General features: G+C 35.5%; 2 protein-coding genes across 3 annotated transcripts; both read left to right on the forward strand.

The window, feature by feature from the left end:
• Nucleotides 1–295: 295 nt before the first annotated feature.
• LOC117370794 (natural resistance-associated macrophage protein 2-like) lies at nt 296–17580 on the forward strand. 2 transcript variants are annotated; one of them, XM_033966329.2, is made up of 17 exons: nt 296–452; nt 3022–3100; nt 5039–5181; nt 5258–5377; nt 5776–5895; nt 5976–6082; nt 6637–6707; nt 6850–6917; nt 7341–7496; nt 8674–8832; nt 8919–9002; nt 9172–9291; nt 10555–10704; nt 11250–11323; nt 11406–11559; nt 11805–11858; nt 14827–17580. In XM_033966329.2, exons 2-17 carry the CDS (start codon nt 3067–3069, stop codon nt 14899–14901), a joined length of 1689 nt encoding a protein of 562 aa, XP_033822220.1. In that variant the 5' UTR covers nt 296–452; nt 3022–3066; the 3' UTR covers nt 14902–17580. The 2 variants fall into 2 exon arrangements, with proteins under 2 accessions (XP_033822220.1, XP_055077599.1); XM_055221624.1 differs by lacking the exons at nt 296–452; nt 3022–3100; nt 14827–17580 and adding an exon at nt 4093–4146 and having other exon boundaries at nt 11805–14266.
• Nucleotides 17581–17877: 297 nt separating this feature from the next.
• cnpy2 (canopy FGF signaling regulator 2) lies at nt 17878–21427 on the forward strand. Its single transcript, XM_033966330.2, has 5 exons — nt 17878–18221; nt 18301–18416; nt 19132–19326; nt 20250–20346; nt 20426–21427. Exons 1-5 carry the CDS (start codon nt 18122–18124, stop codon nt 20467–20469), a joined length of 552 nt encoding a protein of 183 aa, XP_033822221.1. The 5' UTR covers nt 17878–18121; the 3' UTR covers nt 20470–21427.
• Nucleotides 21428–22860: the final 1433 nt, after the last annotated feature.

Below are 22860 nucleotides of genomic sequence, written 5' to 3' on the forward strand. Positions count from 1 at the left end.
TTAGATTCGATGTGAATGGAACATATTTGACATAATAATTATTAATAATCTCTGTTGTTATTATTATTATTATTATTAGTAGTAGTAGTAGTAGTAGTAGTAGTAGTAGTAATGTTAGTAATGTCATACTATTGTTTATGAATTATTACCTTTTGTTATAATAAATAGTAATGATGAGACGTTATGTGGTGTAAAAACAACAACTGAACCGTCAAAATTATTTTGCCAATCTTTTCATTAAAAACAAAACAAAACTAATAAATAAAAATAATTACAACTTCACACTCGGTGGTACGCATGCGCACCCGCACAGAACGTCATGGCTGACATGAGTAGACTCGACTTTGCCGGAGCTTGAGTTATCAAACTTAATTTTTACACATGTCGCTGCTTTGGATTAACTACAAAATCAAATTACAGCTTTTATTTATACCTCGATAAAGGATTCCCAGGTAAGACTGGTTGTACATGCGTAATATACGTGCTTTTTGTGATTTCATGTCCTGTCCGTACCTTGGTATCCAGGTTAGCTAGCCGGTTGCCAGATACACATTGTAATGAATAGGACACTTGACATTTAGGTTAAAGGCTGGCTTTTTATTTACAGGGCTTAATAACGTTGTCTAAATAGTACAATTATTCTTTTTTTTTTTTTATCTGAGGTTAGTAAACCTTTTTAGTCTTACTTTGTATCTTGCGTTGCATTTAACTATATATTCACTAAATAATATTGATGTAGCTAATCTTGATAAGACATTAATTTATTACAAATTTAGTTACTGTTTTAATGTAAAATTTCTTCATTTATTTCACCGTTGCTTCTTTGCCCCTTTTTGTAACTAGTATTTTACCACCATATGTTTGTTTTTTGTGTGTGTGTGTTTGCCATATCATTAGACTAAAGTAAACAAAACAATATTTGCTTTGCTGAAATGTGTTTTAATAATTTTAAAAGGTCAGGTTTGAGATCATTTTATCATTCTCGTAACATCTTTCATTGTAGTCTTTGTAGTTTACAAGAGAAGAAGTTTTAAATAATTTCATCAGCTACAGAGCAATATCAATGGATGTCCTGCTTTTTCTTGAAAATGAGCACTTATTGCAAAGTACAATAAAAGTAAGAGTGTGATAAAATGTGCAAGTATATTTGATCTAAATAAATGTCAAAAATATGTAGTGTATTGATCTACATAAAAATACTGTACTAATTTTAAAGCTATTTTGGTGGCTCTTTGTATTCTGTTTATATCTTTTCTCTTCACACAAATCCATTCGTGCTGCAGTACTTAACCCTGTGGGAGGTGTCATAGATTTAGACAAAGATTGTAAAAGCTGCTCTTTGTAGATTATATTTGTCCGTTGAAATCGTTTGTAGTTACAGTCAGATGGTTCAATGGTCCCACAAAGAATTACTATATCTTCTTATTTAGTTTGAGGAGTTGAACTGTTGCATCTTGAGTATACCTTGTGCAAAACCAATGTAAAGTAAGCAGATCTACAAGTAGTAATAGTTATAGACACCTCAAAGTATCTGCAGTAGTAGAATAAATCCACATATATATATATTTTTATTAACTAATTAAGATTAATCATTTATTGCCGCAGAGCGACCTGGGCAGGAGGCAACTGCTCAGATTCCCTTTAGAATTTCTCAGTAGCAGTAGAATTACTGTAAATGTGTTGTCAGTAGTCTCAGTGTGAAGTGTGTGCAATCAGGAAGACCTATGATCCCTGTGTATCCTCTGTTGACTTTAATTATGAGGAAATTACAGAATACTATTTGCATAATCATATAGTGCCTTTCTGATTATGTCCCTCTGATTACGCACCAGATTTTCTAGTTTGCATGTCATTCAAATAATCTTAAAGGTCCAGTAAGCAGAGTATAATCAGATTTCGGTGTGCATGTGAACAAAGCCATTGTTGTAACTGATGTTTAGGATCACCAGATCTAAACAGAAATTAGTGCACAGTGTGAAATTAAAAGTTCTCCTTATTTACTTCATAATAATATTCTAAACTGTAGCAGATCCTGTAAGTACAGGGTTTCAATGCCCTGTTTGTATTAAAGATTTACATAAGCTGAGGACACTCCTATAAGGTCAGTACGTGGGAAACTGAAGCTGGAGGGAAAAAGGTTTAACACAATGTTTTTGGTTGATTTGATCCCGGGTCATGTGATCACAGAAGACGCGGTGGGAGCAGAAAGTCTTATAGAAAAATGTGGTCTGCCACTGTTTGTTCTTGTGGTGTACTCAAAGGAACTAGGAAGTACACGCGGGAAATGAAACCAGTGAGTTTGATATGTGTTTGCTATTACATTCAGCTGCTCAATTATGGAGAAAAATCTTATAATTAAAATTTTGGCTGCAAGATTAATCACAGTTAATATCGAAATCACAATTTGAATGAACACAACTGGTAAATGCCAAAGGCTACAATTTTTGAAGTTAGAATTTATTTCACAAACAATATAACTACCACTATGGCTTGTTTGTGACCAGTGGAACTTCCTTCTCATTTCTCTATCTATGTTGGTACATTCAAATATTGCATGTTTTATTATTCGTCAGAGTCATGTAGTCATCGCATAGCTTATGGATTTCCAACATTGCAAATTTCTACCAGTAGGAGAATTACATCATTAGTATCAAAAATCACATACAAATCGCTACCAAAACTCAAACTAGATACCAATTTGAGCAGGTATCAATACTGCAAAAAATCACATTAACAGGACTAAATTTGAAGCTTGAGCTTTAGAATGATTTTGAGCTGTATCAGAACAAATGTAAGACCTCATGCTAAGATAAAGAAAGTACTATTATTTTGTATGTGGAAAATTACATTACTAATAAAGAAGCATTTTTATCTTCATTGTGGTATGGGGATTGTTTGAAATCTTTGCATCGTGACAACACTACATTAGACTAATTCACTCTAACTTTATTTAACGAGTATTTAACAATTATTCTTTTACACATACAAAGGGATTAAATTGGGTCTATTTTCTTGTTGTAGGTGTCCTGTGTTTAACTGTTTAAGTTTTCTGGGATCCTCGCTACAATGAAGACAGAACAAGAAGGAGACATTGTTGAAGGTAAGTGCAAAAGGAAAATGGACTTCTAATTTAATATAGATGGTTATGCTGTTAATTACTGCTGAGAGATTTATCACAAAATCACAATTTGGATTAGACTTGACAAAAAAATCATATCCAACTACTATTGACAATCAGTTCTGAATTCAGTGCATAGTTTACCAAATTAGTTTTAGAACGGTGTGATACTAACTGTAGGCACCGCTCTGTCTGTAGTTAAACTTTAATCTGGGTTTTAATTTAATACAGTCTGACCAGAAAAGGCTGATTTACCTGAAACTACAACAGGTGAGTTGATTTGTGCTGTTAAATAAGTCCCTCTTAAATAACATTACAGTCACAAACTAGCTAGTATTAATGAACAGTTTTTCAGGGCCGCTCGTATTGATCACAGGCTCTGGGAAAATTAGTTGCTTAAATCCATTGTGTGTTTTTCTTGAGTTTTCAAACAATCTCAAAGTTATTTGACAGTGTTTGCGAATCTCTGCATTGTGTCACCAACTGGTAACTGCTGAACATTCTGTCATGCACATACATGCAGAATGCCTCCAGAGAGCGAGATGTCATTGTGTGTGTGTTTGTGTTAAATATTGAGACTTTTTAATGGTTGCAATTAGCAAAGACTACGATTTAAGTAACACAACAACTAATTATGTAAAAAAAAAAAGGACCTGCAAAACTTCTACAAATATTTTCTGCAATGTATGCTATTCTTGCATTAGCTTAGCATTTCATATTTCAATCTTCTTCCAAATAATAATCCTCCTGGACTTAAGTACGGCAAAAGAAAAACACAGACATCCTTTTGGACCAGCGTCAACCGCAGCTCAATTGACAGTTCCTATTTGAAGTTTCCTTTTGCCCAAATGAATCACAGTTCCTAAATCTGACTCTGGATTGTCACTTCCTGTTGTAAACTTGTTCTCAGTCACTTGTAATGATCATGTGATGTGAAAACATTAGTGTGGAAAAAGCAGAGTCATTATCACACAGCAAAGCACAGACACAGTAAGAGATGGATGAACCACATGAACACTCCAGGCTCAGTGAGTACAGAAATCAACTTAAATTCATAAAGTAGTTGATTATTTATTTTAGAAAAAATATGTGTTTAGTACAAAAAAAGAAGCTGACTATCTGTAGCATGCAGTTGCACAAATTAGTAGGCAAATTAGTAGTCATGATAACAGATTTTGAAGTTTTATTGCTGACGTTAATATAGACGGTAAGCGATAATACTGAAACAAATTTATGCCACTGCCACAAAAACTATTCTAAATCTACAATATAAAAAAAATCATGAGAATAATAAATAAATAAACAGCTGAATGAGACACTTTAGTACTTAGTTTGTATCTGTAATGAGTCATACAAGTTAGTAATTCAAAAAGCTTAAAGCTTAAATTTTATCATATAGCCAAAAATAACCAAACATTTCCCAGTAGTGCAAAGAAAATATAAACAAGATAAATGTTGACCCCAAAAAATATTGTTCCAACTTTCATATATTGAACGATGAATCAATATAGTGATTATTCTGACTACAATTTAGTATTAATTACATGGTATACACAGAACTAGTGATTAGTGTGTGTTGTTCGGTTCCATGGTAACACACTTTTACCTTTTTGTGAAATATGATGTGTAGATTTCTGATGAAAAAGCACAGGTTTGATATTATCAATATTTTGCAACATTGCCCAATGCGTTAACCTGGCTCATAATAGATTAATATTGAACCACAATGCTGCTCTGTGATTGGTCCAGTCTTCAGCCCATAAGTGGCCGGGCCCTACTGCACCAGCGGGAGCCTGCCAAGATGCTTTTTTGTTTTTTTAACTCACAAATATTGTCAGAATTGATCTTGTTGCACAAAGCTACCAATGCCCTCCTAAAACTCTGTTTTAATGTAAAAACTTTTTTTGTCTTTTTTTCCAGAAGACCCAGGTTTTCAGGAGAATGGAGTTATTCAGACCCATCAGTACAGCTCCGTCTCTCCTCCTAACTCTCCCTCAGAGCAGGACGAAGGCTTCTCCACGTACTTCGAGGAGAAAGTCCGCATTCCTGAAGATGGCAGCCAGGTACAGCCCTAGAACATGAATCTAATCCTGGGCTCATATGTTTGAAATACTTGTATAATCTGATATACACTTTCAGTTCTTTAGTTTCCGAAAACTGTGGGCATTCACTGGACCTGGGTTCTTGATGAGTATTGCGTATCTCGATCCAGGGAACATCGAATCCGACCTGCAGTCTGGAGCCAAAGCAGGTTTTAAGGTATTTATTACATACTTTTATATCATATTTGGAACATGCTGAAAGTGTAGAAATGATATAACGGTTTATACATGTACAGAAGAGGGATAGTCTTCCTCTAGGCCTCGTTTCCTGGTATATATTCACTAAGAAGTTAGGTGGGATGAGAGGGTCAAATGGAGGAGGGTGAGTTTGCTGTAATGAACAAGAGCTATCATATTGTTTTTTGACTTTGTAGTTAGAGTGAGATGAGAATAAATTATATTCAAGAACCAGTATCTGAATAGTGTAGTAACTTACATGAACATAGTCCAAATCTAGGCAATCGCTATACATCTCATAACTAGTAATATTATTGTATACATTCCTATATATTGTCTGTTTCACCTGATGTTACTCTGTGTTCTTTTGCTCCTCAGCTCCTTTGGGTGCTCCTCGTGGCCACCATCATCGGCCTCCTGCTGCAGAGGTTAGCGGCTCGTCTCGGGGTCGTCACGGGGATGCACTTGGCTGAAGTCTGCAACCGCCAGTATCCAGTTGTGAGTGTAGTAACATCTTGTATACACTGTTTTTCATATTTTTTATACCTTTTAACACGTACCTTACCTTTTACTTCCAGGTTCCTCGGATAATCTTGTGGCTGATGGTGGAATTGGCGATTATTGGCTCAGATATGCAGGAGGTGATCGGATGTGCCATCGCCCTCAACCTCCTCTCTGTGGGCAGGTGCTGACAGTTATTTAGAAGTTAAATTTACCTCCTCATGTTTTTTCTTTTTCTTTTCTTCTTTTTCTTCTTCTTTTTCTTCCTCTTCTTTTTCTTCTTTTACTTTTTCTTCTTTTTCTTTTTCATTTATGATTTTTCTTTTCTTCTTTTTCTTCTTTTATGCTTTTTCTTCTCTTATTTTTCCTTCTTTTTCTTCTTTCTACTTTTTCTTCTTTTGCCTTCTTTTTCTTTTCCTTTTTTTCTTCTTTTTCTTTCAGCATTTATTATATTTATGAACATGGTGCCTGTACTTTTAGTCAAATTTCTTACTGAGAAAATAAAGTAAGTTTGACAGCAGTGGCTCAGTGGTTCCAGCACCCATCACAGCATACTGTTGTGTCCTTGGGCAAGACACTTCATCCATGTTGTCTGTATTGTCTGTGTGGTGTGTGTAAGTGATTGGTGGTGTTTGAGGGGCAGACACAAGCACTAGGCTACAGAAGTTCCTTGTCTTATTTAGTCACTCTAAACTTTGGGACGGTAATGTTTAAATTCAGATTTATTTCTCTTTTCAGGATCCCACTGTATGCAGGCGTCCTTATCACCATCACAGACACATTTGTGTTCCTCTTTTTAGATAAATATGGTAAGTCTAAACATACTAACATACAGTTACATACAATGGTTTACCATCTAGCTGGAGGACGGGTGTGAAAGCTATGGTATAATTTGCTCTTAAAATACATTACCACAAATGTCTAGAGGCTTGACCCACTTTCTTCTTTCAGGTCTGCGGAAACTTGAAGCTTTCTTTGGATTTCTCATCACTGTAATGGCTCTAAGTTTTGGTTATGAGGTGAGTACTTTGTCAAAATGCTCACCCATGTTGTACCAATTTCTACTGTCCTGTACTTGATTTTTTTTTTTTTTTTAGCAAACTTTGACTTGCTTTAGAACAGATATTATATAAACCGCTCTTGAGGTCAAAATAAGTCCACTGTGTAATATCTGCATCTTATTAATTAAAGCTTTTTATTGTCTGCTAATCAGGAAGTGCATTTTTAGCATGCTAGTTGTTGATAACATTACTGAGAAACTCTGCTCTGTTGTGAAAGGTGCTTATAAATTCATTGTGGTGAATAGGATGCTCTGAATGCAAAAAGTGGGTGAGGAATAGCTTTGGACCAGTGCAAACTGTTTAAAATGAACTGGTTCTGTTTTTCACCTTTTAAGACATAGTGTTTCTCTCTCTAACCCTCTACCTTCTCTGTTGTCTCAGTATGTTTTGGTGAAGCCCAACCAGGGGGAGCTCTTAAAGGGGATGTTTGTGCCGTACTGCTCCGGTTGTGGCCCGGTGCAGCTGGAGCAGGCCGTGGGCATCGTGGGAGCCGTGATTATGCCTCACAATATTTACCTTCACTCTGCTCTTGTCAAGGTGAGGGAGACACCCAGTTATGCTAAATCAACCCCCTCTTTTTTGTGCCAAGACCTTAAGAAACATTGTCTTAGCACCATTTTAAATAGACTGAATTAAACTGGGTTAAATATCAGACCTAGAAAGGACTGAACCAGGACTAACATCAGACTAAACAAGGCCTAAACTAGGACTAAAGCAGGTCTTAATTTGGACTAATGTTGAATCCACATTGAAATCATATAACTGATACTAAATATTGATGTGACTATCCAGATCACAATATGGTAAATGGTAAAGTGGGTTAAGTGTCTTGCCCAAAGACACAATGACAGCATTCATCTGGGAGAGCTGGAATTGCAACACCAGCCTGTGAGTCAGTGGATCAAACAGCCCTACCAGTGATGTTTATGTTGAGAGCAAGATTCGAACTGCCATCCTTCATGTCAGTGGACAAACACTCTACCGACTGAGCTACTGTTGCCCATATTATATTAAAACAGGAACTAAAAAATAATAATTCTCACAATTTTAGTAGCAGAATTAAGTTGTTTCAGTTCACTATTCGCCAGGAAATTGAACCTAACATAACATTTCATTTATAAAGATTGATTTTATAGAGCTATTTACATACAGAAATAGACTGAACTAAACTGGGTCAAATATCAGAATTAGAAAGGTCTAAACCAGGACTAACTTTGACTAAACAAGGTCTTAATTTGGACTAATGTTGAATCCTGGTCCAAACCATGTCTGAAAGAGGTCTTGGACTAGGACTATGTGTGAGTACCATTAGAAGAAGCCAAAACTCATGGCACAGTTTGAGATATCTAAAACATAAAATCTATAATTATCCAAACCAGGAGTTCTGTTTTATTTTATTCATTTGTTTAATCCTGTACGTTCTGTCTGTTTCCTCTTATTCAGACAATATTAAAATGTGCCTGTGAATGTCTTGGGTGTGGAAGTATTACACAAAACATGAATGAAGCAAAATTTAACCACAAAAGTGCAGTTATACCACTTTATATCCTTATTAGGAAGATTACATAAACTGGAGATACTTCTTTACACCCTTAGTCTTGAATCTTGAAAAAAGGCTTACCTTTGACAAGTATTACAGTTCAACAAATATTTTTTTCTATACCTGTTAACCCTGCTACAATCCAATCCCAATGAACTGTATTTATGTTTTTAGTCCAGAGATGTGGACCGGAAAAACAAGAAGGAAGTCAAAGAAGCCAACAAGTATTTTTTCATCGAGTCCAGTATCGCGCTGTTTGTCTCTTTCCTCATCAATGTGTTTGTGGTGGCCGTCTTTGCTCAGGCTTTTTACAGTAAGACTAACTCCGATGTGGTGAGTACGAAGAGTCCTTATTATGTTGTATTCTGTAGTAATCATAGTATTCATAAGCTATTGTTCTGTTAAATGTGTTTGTGCAGATTCAAAAGTGCAATGAAACAGGAAGTCCGCACACAGACATATTCCCTCCCAATGGGACTCTGGAGGTGGACATCTATAAAGGGGTGAGTACCTGGAATCGTGCTGTACATTTTGGATAACATATTTTGAGATTATATGACAGCTGCAAAATAAAAGCACTACTACGCTGCATATGCTGCTTCGAGCCGTTACTGCTCTAGTGTAAATTCAGATTAAAACTATAAACTAATAAGCTGTCTTAATTTGTCTCAGGGCGTGGTTTTGGGCTGTTACTTCGGTCAGGCTGCTCTTTATATCTGGGCCATTGGGATTCTCGCTGCAGGACAGAGCTCCACCATGACGGGGACCTACTCCGGACAGTTTGTTATGGAGGTAATGATTAGAGACAGACTGATATATCTCTTATATTGGGCGATATTTGCTCTTTCCCCCATATTGGCCGTCGGCCTTAAAACTCAAGCACAGGCCGATATTTAGTTTTGACCAACCTGCTGCCTAAAGAATACACATAAAGTTCTATTTGAACGCTTTAATATGGAGCAATAACTGCAAAAAACATGAATACACAGCTCTCTTATAAGTTAATGGTTAAAAAAAAGGGTTGCGGGTGAGTTTCTAGTGAATTTAAAATACAAAATTTGAGCAAAATAATCAAAATCAGCCCCACATATTTGCTCAAAAATATCGACAAAGCTGATCAGCCATCGGTTGCTCTGTGTTCTAAACAATCAGAATCGGCCTCAGCCATAAAAAAACACATATCTGTCGATCTCTAGTAATAATCAACTTTATAAATGCATAGTAACAAAGTAAAAGGTATATTCCAAACTTGTTGTACAGTAATAATTATAGTGGAACCAATTAACCAGTACAGAAATGGTGCATGCCAGATTTTCATATCACTGGTATCAGATGAAATTGGCTGTTTTCACATGCACACCAAAAAATACAATCCTTATCTGATTTCTGGATTTATCACATAATTGAAATGTAAATAGTTTCATCTGATATGAGCATACACTGTATATATAAATGGACATAGCTAACCCGCTAGCCACTGCGTTTGAGATAGGAAGTGCTCGTGGGCACGCTTCTGGTTGCATCAACTCTGGCTCCAATTCACTTTACACTGAAAAACTGTCGCCCCTTTCTCTGTTGAAGTGAGCCTCATCATTTTGGTCTTAAAATGTTTGTGTTGACCAGCTCCTGTTATTTTTATTTTGCTATTGTGTCAGTAAATCAAGATATGAACATTAATAACAGACAAATCAGGCACCTTGTTTCTCCAAGGTCGTTCCTACTAATGTTGGCAACAGTTTTGATTGACAGTGTGCCCGCTCCTTGCTAAACCAGGGGTGCGGACGTCACACTCACTTAGTCCACTTTATACTTTTGTGCAGGTATTGACGAGGAGAATTATGCAAAAAAGAGCAAACTAATGTAGCTGACAAAAATGAAAGAAAACATTTTAAAGTTTGAATTGAAATGTTGTTTTTTATGTATTGTACTTTGTCTTCAAATAAAACAGTTATTGTAAAAATCTGATCAAATTATTACTTGTGTAATTAAGGGTATTCTAGTTATCTGCTTTATACTGGCTTTGTGAACATAGCCTCTCTCTTCTCTCTCCTTTAGGGTTTCCTGAATTTGCGCTGGTCTCGTTTCGCTCGAGTGCTGCTGACTCGCTCCATCGCCATCACTCCGACTCTCCTTGTTGCCATTTTCCAGGATGTTCAACATTTAACGGGGATGAACGACTTCCTGAATGTCCTCCAGAGCATGCAGGTAGGAGAACCTCACCATCCTCTGATATTAGCCATATAAAGGCAACTGTCTGTTCATAGGGTTCAGCTTCCTGTTGAGGACTTCATCATTCAAAACATACAATATTTTGTTATCCATGTATTTGAGCACATTTTCTCTTGCGCCAATATAGATACCTTGTGTAAGCAGCTCTTGAGATTAAAATTTATCTGCTTTGTACTGTCTGATAATCAGAAAGTGCACGGTTGGAATGCTTATTAGCTTATTAGTGATGCCAAAACTCTACTCTGGTCTCTGAAAGATGTGAAAAGTGCTTATAAACTCATCATGGTGAATAGTTAAGATGCTCTAAATGCTTAAGATAAGTGAAGAATAACTTTGGACCACTGCAAACCCTTCAAAATTAACTAGTTCTGTTTTTCACATTTTTGAGACGGTAAAATTGGGTAGAGCACCTTTAAATTATTAACTGCTATGGCAACAGTCCTAATTTTCTCGAGCGTGAACCCAATCCTTTGTCTGTGCACATTTACGTTACATTAACATGTTAAATTTCTCTTTCTCAGCTTCCATTTGCTCTGATTCCGATTCTGACCTTCACCAGCGTCACCACCATCATGAATGACTTTGCCAACGGATTGTGAGTTCCAAACATTCAGAGAGAGTTTGCGTATTGTAAATTTTTGTTTTTTGTTTTAATTTTTGATGTAATTTCTCTGCAGGGCGTGGAAGATTGCTGGGGGCTTCCTAACCCTCATTGTCTGCGCCATAAACATGTATTTCGTGGTGGTTTATGTGACCTCTCTGAACAGCCTCACGCTCTACATCCTGGCAGCGTTCCTTTCTGTCGCCTACCTCTGCTTCGTCGGATATCTGGTGAGTTTAGTTGGATACTACAAACTATGCATACTAGATTACATTAGAACAGGTTTCATTATCTATTGTGTAATTTAATGTCAGCCACATCTGTATTGTCATGGTGCAGCTGTGGCTCTGTTGTTGGAGCATTTACCAGTGCATATTATTGTTGTTGTGTTCTTGGGCTGGACACTTAAGCCACCTTGCATGCTATCATATAAGACGTAAACCTTTAAACTTGCTGCATGTGTTTCTCTGTTCAGGTGTGGCACTGCCTGGTCTCTCTCGGGGTGGAGTGTGTGGACTTCCGTAGTCGGGTAAGACACTCAGCGCTGGTGGAAGAGGAGCCTGAGGAAGGCTCCTAATACAAGACTCGGGCCTCCTCCACAAACCTGCCGCTGTTTTAAATCAGAATTCAGAGTTAAAACCCCCATAACTGCATCAGCATTTTACACTCTTGGAAATACAGCTGGACAGTTACAACTTAAGATCTAACTATTGGCAGATCACAATTATAGTTTCATATCACGATGGTCTACTGCCACTGTCAGAATAAAAGCACACGGTTTGGAGCAGAGTTCAGACTGCAATTTTGTTGTTATAAACGGTAAGAGGTTTATTTTTAAAACATTGGCCTGTTCTTATACCTTATTATTACAACTCTTTTTAAATGTGTTTTTCATTTAAACTATATAACTAAATCAAAAATCCAAATGTATCAGAATTAAGGGGGTAAAGCCAGTTCTAGTCTGGATGGGTTGTAACTGTAATGCCATTTACTTTTATACATTTACTACTATGAAGAAAAACCTATTACCTAAACTAAAGTGAAATAATCAAGATTTTCAAGACTCTTTTTTAGATCTGCCACTCAAAAGATAATTTTAACACATTCACCACCAGCTGTTTGATATAAACTATTTCTATTTTAAACAAGTGTACAAAGCTGAACTCGTTATTTCAAACCATTTTCTCCTTTTTGACTTCCCAAACTGTATTTTGGCCTGCAGTCCTTTAGTTTGGGATACGCTGTTTTATTATTGAAAGCACAGCTAATTAACTGACAGGCAGAACATTCTCCTGCATAATCATAGATATTTAAAGGTGCACTATGTAACTTTTCAGGCAGGGGGTCCATCACCTGCTTGCTTGTCCCCATGACGAAGTTATTGCTTTGCCTGGAATGTTTTATTTAAGTGTGGCTTCATCTTATAAATATTGCGTACAGGTGTTTTAATTTCAAATAAAATAAACATGCATTCCAGGCAAAGCAAGAACATCTCCATGGAGCAGAAAAGTTACACAGTGCGCTTTTTATATAATGATGTTTTTATGTGCACTTTTTCATGACATGTTTTTGTAGCATTTCTCTCTTAAAGATTTTGTTGACATTAAAGTCAGCAGTGAATATGAAGGAAGACTATTGGAAAGTAGCGTGTTAAAAGCATTTGTGTCTTATTCAAAACATGGCATTTCTGTAGATCTTATTGGGTTTTTTTTTTAGATTTGAATGAGAAATGCAATGGGTTTGAACTAGTGTTGTCATGACACTAAAATTTTAAATAAGAAATAAAACACTCTTTATTTAGACAATAGAGTATGATTTTGAACATTAAATGGTAGTACGTTCTTTTCTATTCCCATGTGTCTTATATCTGTGTAATCCCTCAGTGTCCAGTAGGTTCCATAATGGTCCATGGGCATATACTAGTCTATGTGTCTTATACTTGTTCTGATACAGCTCAAGATCATTCTAAACTCTTGTATTATCAATACCTGCTCAAATGAGGTATCGATTAGTGTCTGATTCTCGATACTTTTGACAACTCTAGTTTGAACATCACATTCCTTTTTAATTCCTTTGGTTTTTGCTTGTGTGATACAGAAGCGATACTTACCATGTATTTGTAACAATGGTATAAAGTGAATGATGTACGGACATATTTTACTATGATTATTTTGTAAAACAGTGTAACTTTGATGAGCCAATTGAAAATACATTTATTCACTGACATTTTAACGCACACACAGTTATACCTCGTTACCTCTGTGATCCAGGTCAGGTTCAACTCCCTCAATGTGACAGGCTTAAATTAACTAATTCTCATGTTGCTCACCTCAGACTCCATTGATGAAGTCTTTAAAGGCGCACTATGTAACTTTTCTGGTCTTATCTCCACGGTGACATAATTGTATTTTGTTTCTAATGTTCCACAGTATGGCATTTAACTTCTATATCCGTGGAGACGAGCAGGTGAGGCGATCAGTCCAAGTTACAAGGCAGGGCAAGGTTATTTGAATTAATTTGTGTAGAAATATTGCTGTACAAAGTGCTTTACAGAATAAAAATGCATTAAAATCACAATATAAACAAATGGTCAGGGTACAGGTCAGATCTGTGGAGAGGTGACCCCACTTGCAGTAAGAATGCATGTTTTTCACTGCATTTTTGAGCAATAAAAACACCTGTAATTTAATCAATTTTAGAAAGCTTTAATGCCATACTGTGAAACGTTCCAGCCAAAGCAAGAATATCTCCATGGAAACTAGCAGGAGGCACTTGCCTACAGAAATGTTACATGATGCACCTTTAATAATGGTCGTATTTTACCTGTAGCAAAGCCATTCCTCACACTTAAATCGTTACCAGCTCAGAGCTAAAAGCATAAAGAGTAAATGTGTCTGCTGTTTACTGATTAACCAAATAAAAATAATCATTGTGAACTAAGACATTTGTTGCGTTTTCCTTATAGTTGAGCAGCATTAAAATCTATTTTGAAAGTCTATTAAATTTACTAAAATCTAGAACAAATGTATTGCTACAAGTCAAGCCTATGGTACACCCTGTATTTCCTGAGACATTTTCAGAGTTAAAGCTTGGACATAATACTTATTCAAGGTGAGCAACAAAAGTGATTCAATCTTAAGACAAATAACTTTATTAACAGTTTCAAATCACCTGTCAATCATTTTGTCAGTATTATAATAAGTGTCTGTATTTTGTTTTTGTCGCTAATGACACTTGTAAATTATAGTTTGTATGTAAAACCTTTGATTCCCATTGAAATTTTGTGTTGTGTTTGATATCTTCAAGGGTGTGATTACACTTGTACACACACAACATGATTGGGACTAAACCTGGAACTAAACCAGGACTAGAACAGGACTAAACATCAGAACAAGTGTGAACACGCCTAAGGCTCTAATTTTTCTTAATAAATGTTGTCTATAATTTTTAGCTGCCATAACTTTGTTTTAAGTTATTATTTCTTTCTTTTTTTTCAGATTCCAGTATCTTTGTCTCGTCATATTGATATTTACCTGCTCAATGACATGGACACAGAAGTCACAGACAGATAACTACAGCCAAACCAGTCAAACTATAGCCAAACACATGGTACTATGTAAAACAGTAAGGACTTTGAGCTACCTACATGCCATAATGCCATCAAGAAATTACTACTCCTATGACTACTACTACTATTTTTAATCCTACCACTGTAGAACTCGGGATTGTGTTGCCATACCTCATAGAATTTTCAATTAGCCTCATTAAACTTGTGGAGATTTTCAGATGCTAAATACCAAACTTAGTGTTCATTCTAAAGTCACCTGACACTAGTGTGATAACTATTCACCTTGCCTGGGATGCAGAATACACATTACTGCAATACTATAAAGATGTGCATCTTGTCAGTTGGTGTGATGGACAGGTGGATTAGCCAATCAGGGACATGCATCATTCATCTGTATCAAAACATATATGGCTTCTCAGGATGAAAAAAGAAAGTGGGGAAAAAATATCACAGGGCTGAAAAAAAAAAAAATTCTGCCAAATCAATGAGCAAAGCACTAAACTCTGTTAATCTGAGATGAGGTAAATGAGATTTAGATCCAAATGATAGATGACCTCCTTCGTTTCACATGCGTCACCAGCCGTGTATCTCTCTGTATTAAAAAATACACAGATCTAGCATTCTGGGCTTGTATTCACCAGTTTTTATCCCGAGTTCTATTACAATTACTGCTGCTTGACTATACTACTACTGCTATGTTACTAGCATTAGTGTTACTGCTACAACTATAACTGCAACTATTATTATTATTTCTGTATCTACTACATCTACTGCTACTTTTACTATACCTGCTACTTTCATTTTACTAATACTGCTACTACAACTGCTACTACAATTACTACCGCTACAACTACTATTTCTGCTCCTGCTACTGCTACTTCTACTTTTACTATACCTACTACTTTCATTATACTACTGCAACTGCTACTACAATTACTACAGCTAAGGCTACAACTACTGTATAACTACAACTACTATTACTGCTACAATTGCTACTACAGTTACTACCAGTGCTACAACTGTTACTGCTACTACGAGTACTGTTACTACTACTACCATACTCTACAATGTGTCATAGTTGTAAAATAAACAGACAACTGCAGTATGATGACCTGAGCTGAGAACAATAGGTAAATTATGAAGCACTCTACCGCCACTAAGGCTGCGTTCACGCTGGTTCGGTCCTGGCTAAATCCAGGTTTAGTCCTGACGTAGACCTGTTTTTGTCCTGGTCTAGTCCTGGTTTCGTTTTAGATTTACTTCCAGTTTCGATGTGGTGTGTGAGCAAATGTGAATGGAGAGCACATTAAACCTTTGAGCACCAGCATCAAAACCAAGTAAAAAAATAACATAGGTTGACAAAGCACCACATATATATTTTTTAATGTTATATATATTTGCTTACGTAGAGATTGTTAAAAACTAGAATAATAAGCACAGTGTACAAAAAATCTTTAAAATAATGTTCTAAATACAGCAAAAAATGGGCATTTCATTTTCAAGCTTACCTTAAGTTTTATATTAAATTATAGCTTTTACATATCAGTGCCTTAGTCCTTTATTACCAGTAATTGCATTTATTGTTTGCATTTTTTTTTTATTTTGCTAAAATCATGATCGATGTAGATTGACTTGAGTATATTTATTCCCAGACTAAATATGTTTGTTGTACAATATTACAGAGGTCCTAAATAAGTGTCAAATAATGAAAAAAAATAATCTGACTGCCTGTTTTGTTTATGCTTTTTTTGTTTTTTTGTTTTGAACCTACACTCCGATAACCAAATTAGGTTTAAAATACACTTTTTTATATATAAGAGACACTTAACAAAATAGGACTTAAAAAAGCACCTTGACTTCCAAGTACTATCTAGATGTTTAGTCTGGTGTGTGGCTTTGTTTTTCATTTGACTCATTCCTTTGGATAAGATAGTTTGCTGCTCTCAAATGTCAAGCTTTAACACTCTGAGCACTTAAAACTTTGAAATTATGCTTTTACTTTGAAATCCAGCCAATGTAAAGTTGTTGGTCCAATTTCAGTTTTGGGAGTTTTTTATGTTTTTATTCCCCAAAATAAAATATATTTAATAGTATTTGTTACATTTCATTGTTACATTGAGAGTTTAGATGTAAAGGAGTCTGTCGTTGTAAATCTGATGAGTCATTGTACTGTTATTTCAAGCCATTATAAGAATTTTATGATGTTTTGAAACTTTGTAAGTTTTGAATAGTAACGTGAATAAAATGTTGGGATAAAAACTTGAAAATGATTTTTTTTTTTTATGTTTTTGTTTTGTTTTGTTTTTTGATGGATGTGTATAACATGATGAGAGAAAGGTTTGATATTGTGGTGAGCATATTTAACACACCTTCTGTATCTCTCTCTCTGTCGTCCCACCAAATTGCACAACTTGTCCCACCTTTATTTTTAAGGTGGTCCCCCCAATTCCAGGGCTGTAATGTGATAAATGTTTTATAAAACACATTATAAGATGTATAAGTGACTCTAATCAACATTCAAATGATCAAATATCATAGTGTCATATTCATATTCACTGTCTTCCATTATTGTCTTTATACATGTATAAATGAAACTTCTCTGGTGAGGATTGGTCTCCATGGTGATGTTATTGCTTTCCCTGGAATATTGCAGTTTGGTATTAAAGTTGTCTATCTTGAAATTATTTGATAACACATTGTTTTTATTGCTCAAAAATAACATCTATTCTTACTGCAAGCAGGCAGGGGTGCCTCTCCACAGACTTGGCCTGGTGCTGTCTCCCGTTTGTCTCCATGGGGATAGTAGATAAGTAGGTAACATTTCCATAGAGAATAGAAAATGGCGCACATTCCACCAGAAAAGTTGTGCACCTTTAAATAACAACAAATTTTAGGATTTTTTTTTTTTTTCGTTTCCTTGGCAACGGAGACGCGCACAACTTCCTGTCCACGCGGGGGCGCTGACTACTTCCTTTTAGTCCTTACGTTGTCTACGTCACCAGATTTCAGCAGCGTGGACATCTGTGGAGTAAAAAAAAAAACAACATTGATTTAAAGCTTTTAAGTTCATGAAAAGTCACACAGTTTATCGGTCTAAATTGAATCTTATCTGTCCATCATTTCAAACGCTCTGGGGGAGTTTTGAAGATAGAAACGGGCTGTTCTAGTTCTAGCTCACCGGCGCTGCTGACTCGTACTCATCACTGCTAGATTCAGGTGAAAAGATGAGAGATTTGCTCGCATTTTTTGTGCAAATTGCGATTTTGTTTCTCCTCCTGGACTTCACCCAAGCAGCCAGGCAGCCGCAGGACATCAGATGTGGAGGTGAGTGTGTTTCTTTATTGATTTACGTGCACATTTACGTGAATAATAGTCTGAATGTTGTGGTATCTGTTGCTCTCAGCTTGCAGGGCGCTCGTGGATGAGATGGAGTGGGCGATCTCGCAGGTCGACCCCAAAAAAACAATTCAGACCGGGTCATTTAGGATTAACCCCGATGGGAGCCAGTCCATCAGAGAGGTGAGACCTGCATATGAATGTTATATGTCTATAGAGTCATGGTTCAAGGTAGTCTATTGTTATCAATCAAATAGTTTGACTTTTAACAAGAGAATTATCAATATTGAAGTTCATTTACCACATTTATTAATTAATGTAACTTTTTAGTGGAAAAAAATGGTAATATATATTTTTATAAACTTCATAATTGCTATAATAAACCCATGCTTCAAGTTTGATTGGTTAATTGGTTTGATTTTTAAAAGGAAAATACTCAATATGCCAGTGTCTTTGCCACGATTAATAAGTTATTTAACTTTACATGATTTGATATGATTTGTAAAAATGTACTTAAATTATGATATCGATATTATGATATTTTGATTTTTTAGGAACTGCTTTTCCTAGGAAGATTTCTCTAATATGTTTTTGTTTTTTTGTTTTTTTATAATAAAAAAATATATATTTTTAGATTCCAGAGCAACCGATGCTGACATTTTTAGGCTGATGAATGAATTTTCTAAAATGTATATATTATTTGACTCAATCTATAAATTACACAAACTTATGAAATATATAGGTATGATTTTAGACACCCAGTTCCCAGTTTCTTGACCTTTCTTAACCTCTTAAAGAGCAGGTGGTCAAATATTTGCATTGTTCTCTTCAAATTGTTGTTTCCCTAAGTATTATATATATTTTTTTACATTATTCATGACACTGTTTCTATTTTTAGGTCCCTCTGGCGCGCTCTGAAGGAAACCTCTTGGACCTGATGGAGTCTGTGTGTGAACGCATGGAGGACTATGGGGAGGTGGTGGATTCTTCTGAGAGAAAAACCTACATCAGGATCAAGTCTCGGACCGGGGAAAGTCTGGACCTGTCCGAGGCCACACTGGACTCCAGAGTCACCTCCAGCTTAAAGTTTGCAGTGAGTAGGGTTTATTAGTGGAGAACAGTGCTTCAATAAAACTATAATAATTGTAGTATTGGTAGTTGTTTTTGTCATAACTCGTAGCTGCAGAAGTAATAGTTACATTACCAGTAACACCAGTGGTATAGTGACAGTAGCAATGCAATTAAGATGACATAGAACCTTATTATTATTATTATTAACATTTTGAAACTTAACATCCAGAATTTCCCTTGTTAAGGCTGTTCTTAATACGCAGTGAGGGCAGATGGTGTGCATGTAATCAAAATGTATAGATTATTTACAGTAAGTATTACAATATAAAATAGTTTAACAAAAGCAAAATGCAAAATTTGAGGAAAAATTTGAATTGTTTAACAGATATAGAATCAGATACGTTTTTGCACATTATATTACATATTTAATAGTAATTAAATTAATATCTTATGCACAAAATTTCTGTAATCCCTTAGTTGCCCAAGTATGATCCATAGCAAAATAAAAATTCGATTCTGTAATTGGACAAAAGTTTTAGAGACAAGACGTTTGGCTGCTCATCCAAGCCGCTTCTTCAGTTCTGATCAGATTACTGGTGGACACTGCCTTGTATCTATTTGGAGGGAGGAGCTAACTACACTGAAACTAACACAGCTATTTGCATACAGTTTCTGTTTGCTGGCAGAAACTGTATACAAATAGATATGTTAGCTTCAGTGTAGTTAACTTTCTGATAGATATAAGGCAGTGTCACTGTAAAACCTTTGTCCAGTTGACAGAACTGAATTTTTCTTTTGCTACATAAAATCAATTTCCAATATGTTGTTTGTCTTCAGCTATAATTTATTTATGCCAAGTCCAATTTAAACTTTCAAATGTAATTGCAGTATTACTTCCACATTGGCTTTGAGGCCTTTATACCCTCTCTTCTTGTTTTCCTTCAGTGTGAGACCATAGTGGAGCAGCATGAGGACGAACTGATCGAGTTTTTCTCACACGAAATGGAAAACGTCAAAGATCATCTCTGTAGCAAAAGGACGGGTGCGTTTCTAACTTAACAATATGATAATAATTACATATCAATTTATTTACAATTCATTAGATTCTCTTTTCTGTACAGATCTATGTGACCACGCCTTGAACATCCCCCATGACGAGCTTTGACACAGGACTGCTGCTGAAACCTCTGAAACGGAGACACCTGGTGCTGTAAAACCTCTAGTTTTGTTCACTTTGGTCAGTTTATGAGAAGAGCAGTAATGCCTTAACATTTATTTACAATATTGTTATTTAAAGCTGTCTCACTCTGATAAAACTAGCAAAAAGTGTTATTTAAGTAGCCATCATGTTTTGAAAGTATTGTATTAGTTTTGCTGTTCATTTTTCAGTCTTCTCCCAAATGTTATTACTCTTATATGAGTTTAAAATGTGCACTGTGAAATTAATCCTTGTTTGTAAAAAAACAAACAGAATGATAAAATTATATTATTTTTACCAAATTGTCCTGTTCTAGTATCTAAATATATTAGGATGACATTACACTCCTGTTTTAAACTTACCAGTCCACATTTTTTGACACAAGGAAAACCGGATATCGGCACCAATGCTAAAACAATTGCTGGATCGGGTATCGGCTTCCAAATATCGGCAAGCTGATGTAATATGACTATTTACTGTTTAAACTTTTATTTATACAAAGCTCTTCTACAATTACTAGTGGGCTAAAAATGGCTACATTTGGATCACTTTTGTCTTATTCAAAAGGAAATAAATACATTTTTCTGTCAGATGATATCCGGGATCGGCAGATACTTAAAGCTATAGTATCAAAATCAGTATCGGAATTATACATTATATAATTAATGAACATAAATCGATAGAAAATGATCGGATTTATAGCCAACTGCTTGCTCATTCATTATATATAGTACGTCCGTTAGTTTCCACCAGAGAGCACTATCACTGTCTCAATTTGAATATAATGTTGTTCTGTCTGAGGATTTTGTGAAATGAACTTAGCCTCGTATGTGAAATTTTCCTGAACTCTTTTTTTTTATATGAACTTTGTAAGTTTTTTCACCTTGTTTTGTCTTAAAAACCAAATACATTTGTACAACATCGGCATTCATTTTATGTTAACTTTCAACGTTTCATAACACAGGTAACATTAGCTCTATATGCAGAACAGTTCAAAATGTAAAAAAAAAAAAAAAATAATCCAAGGGTGATCAAATTGTGAAAAAAACAACAAATTCAGATCTTTTAATTCACACTTTATTTGACAGTGTATCGAGATTATAATACCACATAAACACTCACATATAACAGTTAGAGAAAGTTGTACTACAGATACCTAAACATATTTTACATAGACATAGTCTACATAGAGATGGTCTTTCATTCAGTAGTAATCACATAAAATATATATAAACTGAAAATGAATCATTGTTTAGGATATTTTGGGTAGGAAACAGCTGCCCTTTTTGTAGGGTCTCCTATGGTACATCTTTACATCTTCTATACAAAAAGGCAATGAATTATTAGTATTTTCTAAACCAATTAAGGCAATTATAAAAACCATGACCCACAACCCTATGATTATTCTTAAACAGAGAGCTGGATATTGTGTTGCAAGTTTAATATTTTGTCCATCGAAAAAACACACATGCACACACACACAAAACAAATACCTTTAGCTGGGTTAGCTTTACTTTGTATTATTACTTTAACATTATATTTCTGTTACTTCAATAACATTGTCAGCAACACTATCCACCTTTGAAAGTAAAATCCAAGTCAGAAACTAGATGGTCTGGTACCTACAAACTAAAGATACACTATGTAACTTTTCTGCTGGGAGCGTCTGCCACCTGCTTAGCTCCATGGAGATGTTATTGCTTTGCCAGGCATCTTTTACAGAATGGCTATATACTTATCTATCTCCATGGAAACAAACAGGTAAATTCAACCAGGCTAAGTTATAGGTCATATCTGTGGAGATGGTGTCTAGGCTCACAGTAAGAATACATGGTTTTCAAGGAATTTCTTTACCATTACAAACAACTGGAATGGAACAGACGCAGCAATCTAAGAAAACCACAGAAAATGTTACCATAGAGACTAGCAGGTGGCAGACTAACTGTTATCTGAAAAGCTACACACAAATTTTACTCTTGTGAGCTTTAAGCCATGTTATAATACTGTTACCTCCTCATAAACATGCCCAGAGTTGTGTTTTGTTTTATTCACACATATTGTAGAAACATGTCTACATCTCCAAAGCTAAAAATGCTCTGTTCCACCTTGTGATGTCATGTAGTGGTAGTTTTCAAGTTAACAGCCACCTTTTGTTCAATAGAGATTGGTAATTCCAGGGCTAAAATGATCAAAATGATTCTAGTGAAGGTGTGTGGAGTTTAAAAACACAGTGGAGCACTTCCTGTATTACCACATGACATCACAAAGTGGAACAGAGTGTTTTCTGTTTGAGAGAAGAACTCAGTCTAAATATGGAGAGTTTATGTATCAAACATGTGTGAATGAAACAAAACACAA

The sequence above is a fragment of the Periophthalmus magnuspinnatus genome, chromosome 5 (genome assembly GCF_009829125.3).
Source record: "Periophthalmus magnuspinnatus isolate fPerMag1 chromosome 5, fPerMag1.2.pri, whole genome shotgun sequence".
Lineage (NCBI taxonomy): Eukaryota > Metazoa > Chordata > Actinopteri > Gobiiformes > Gobiidae > Periophthalmus > Periophthalmus magnuspinnatus.

Excerpts from the sequence above, each read along its gene's own strand:
- LOC117370794 (XM_033966329.2), top strand. The coding sequence starts at position 3,067 with ATGAAGACAGAACAAGAAGGAGACATTGTTGAAG. Across the intron at positions 8,833-8,918 it reads GTAAGACTAACTCCGATGTG|ATTCAAAAGTGCAATGAAAC; the intron begins GTGAGTACGAAG and ends GTGTTTGTGCAG. Across the intron at positions 11,560-11,804 it reads TCTGCTTCGTCGGATATCTG|GTGTGGCACTGCCTGGTCTC; the intron begins GTGAGTTTAGTT and ends TTCTCTGTTCAG.
- cnpy2 (XM_033966330.2), top strand. The coding sequence starts at position 18,122 with ATGAGAGATTTGCTCGCATTTTTTGTGCAAATTGCGATTTTGTTTCTC. Across the intron at positions 18,222-18,300 it reads GCAGGACATCAGATGTGGAG|CTTGCAGGGCGCTCGTGGAT; the intron begins GTGAGTGTGTTT and ends TGTTGCTCTCAG. Across the intron at positions 19,327-20,249 it reads CCTCCAGCTTAAAGTTTGCA|TGTGAGACCATAGTGGAGCA; the intron begins GTGAGTAGGGTT and ends GTTTTCCTTCAG.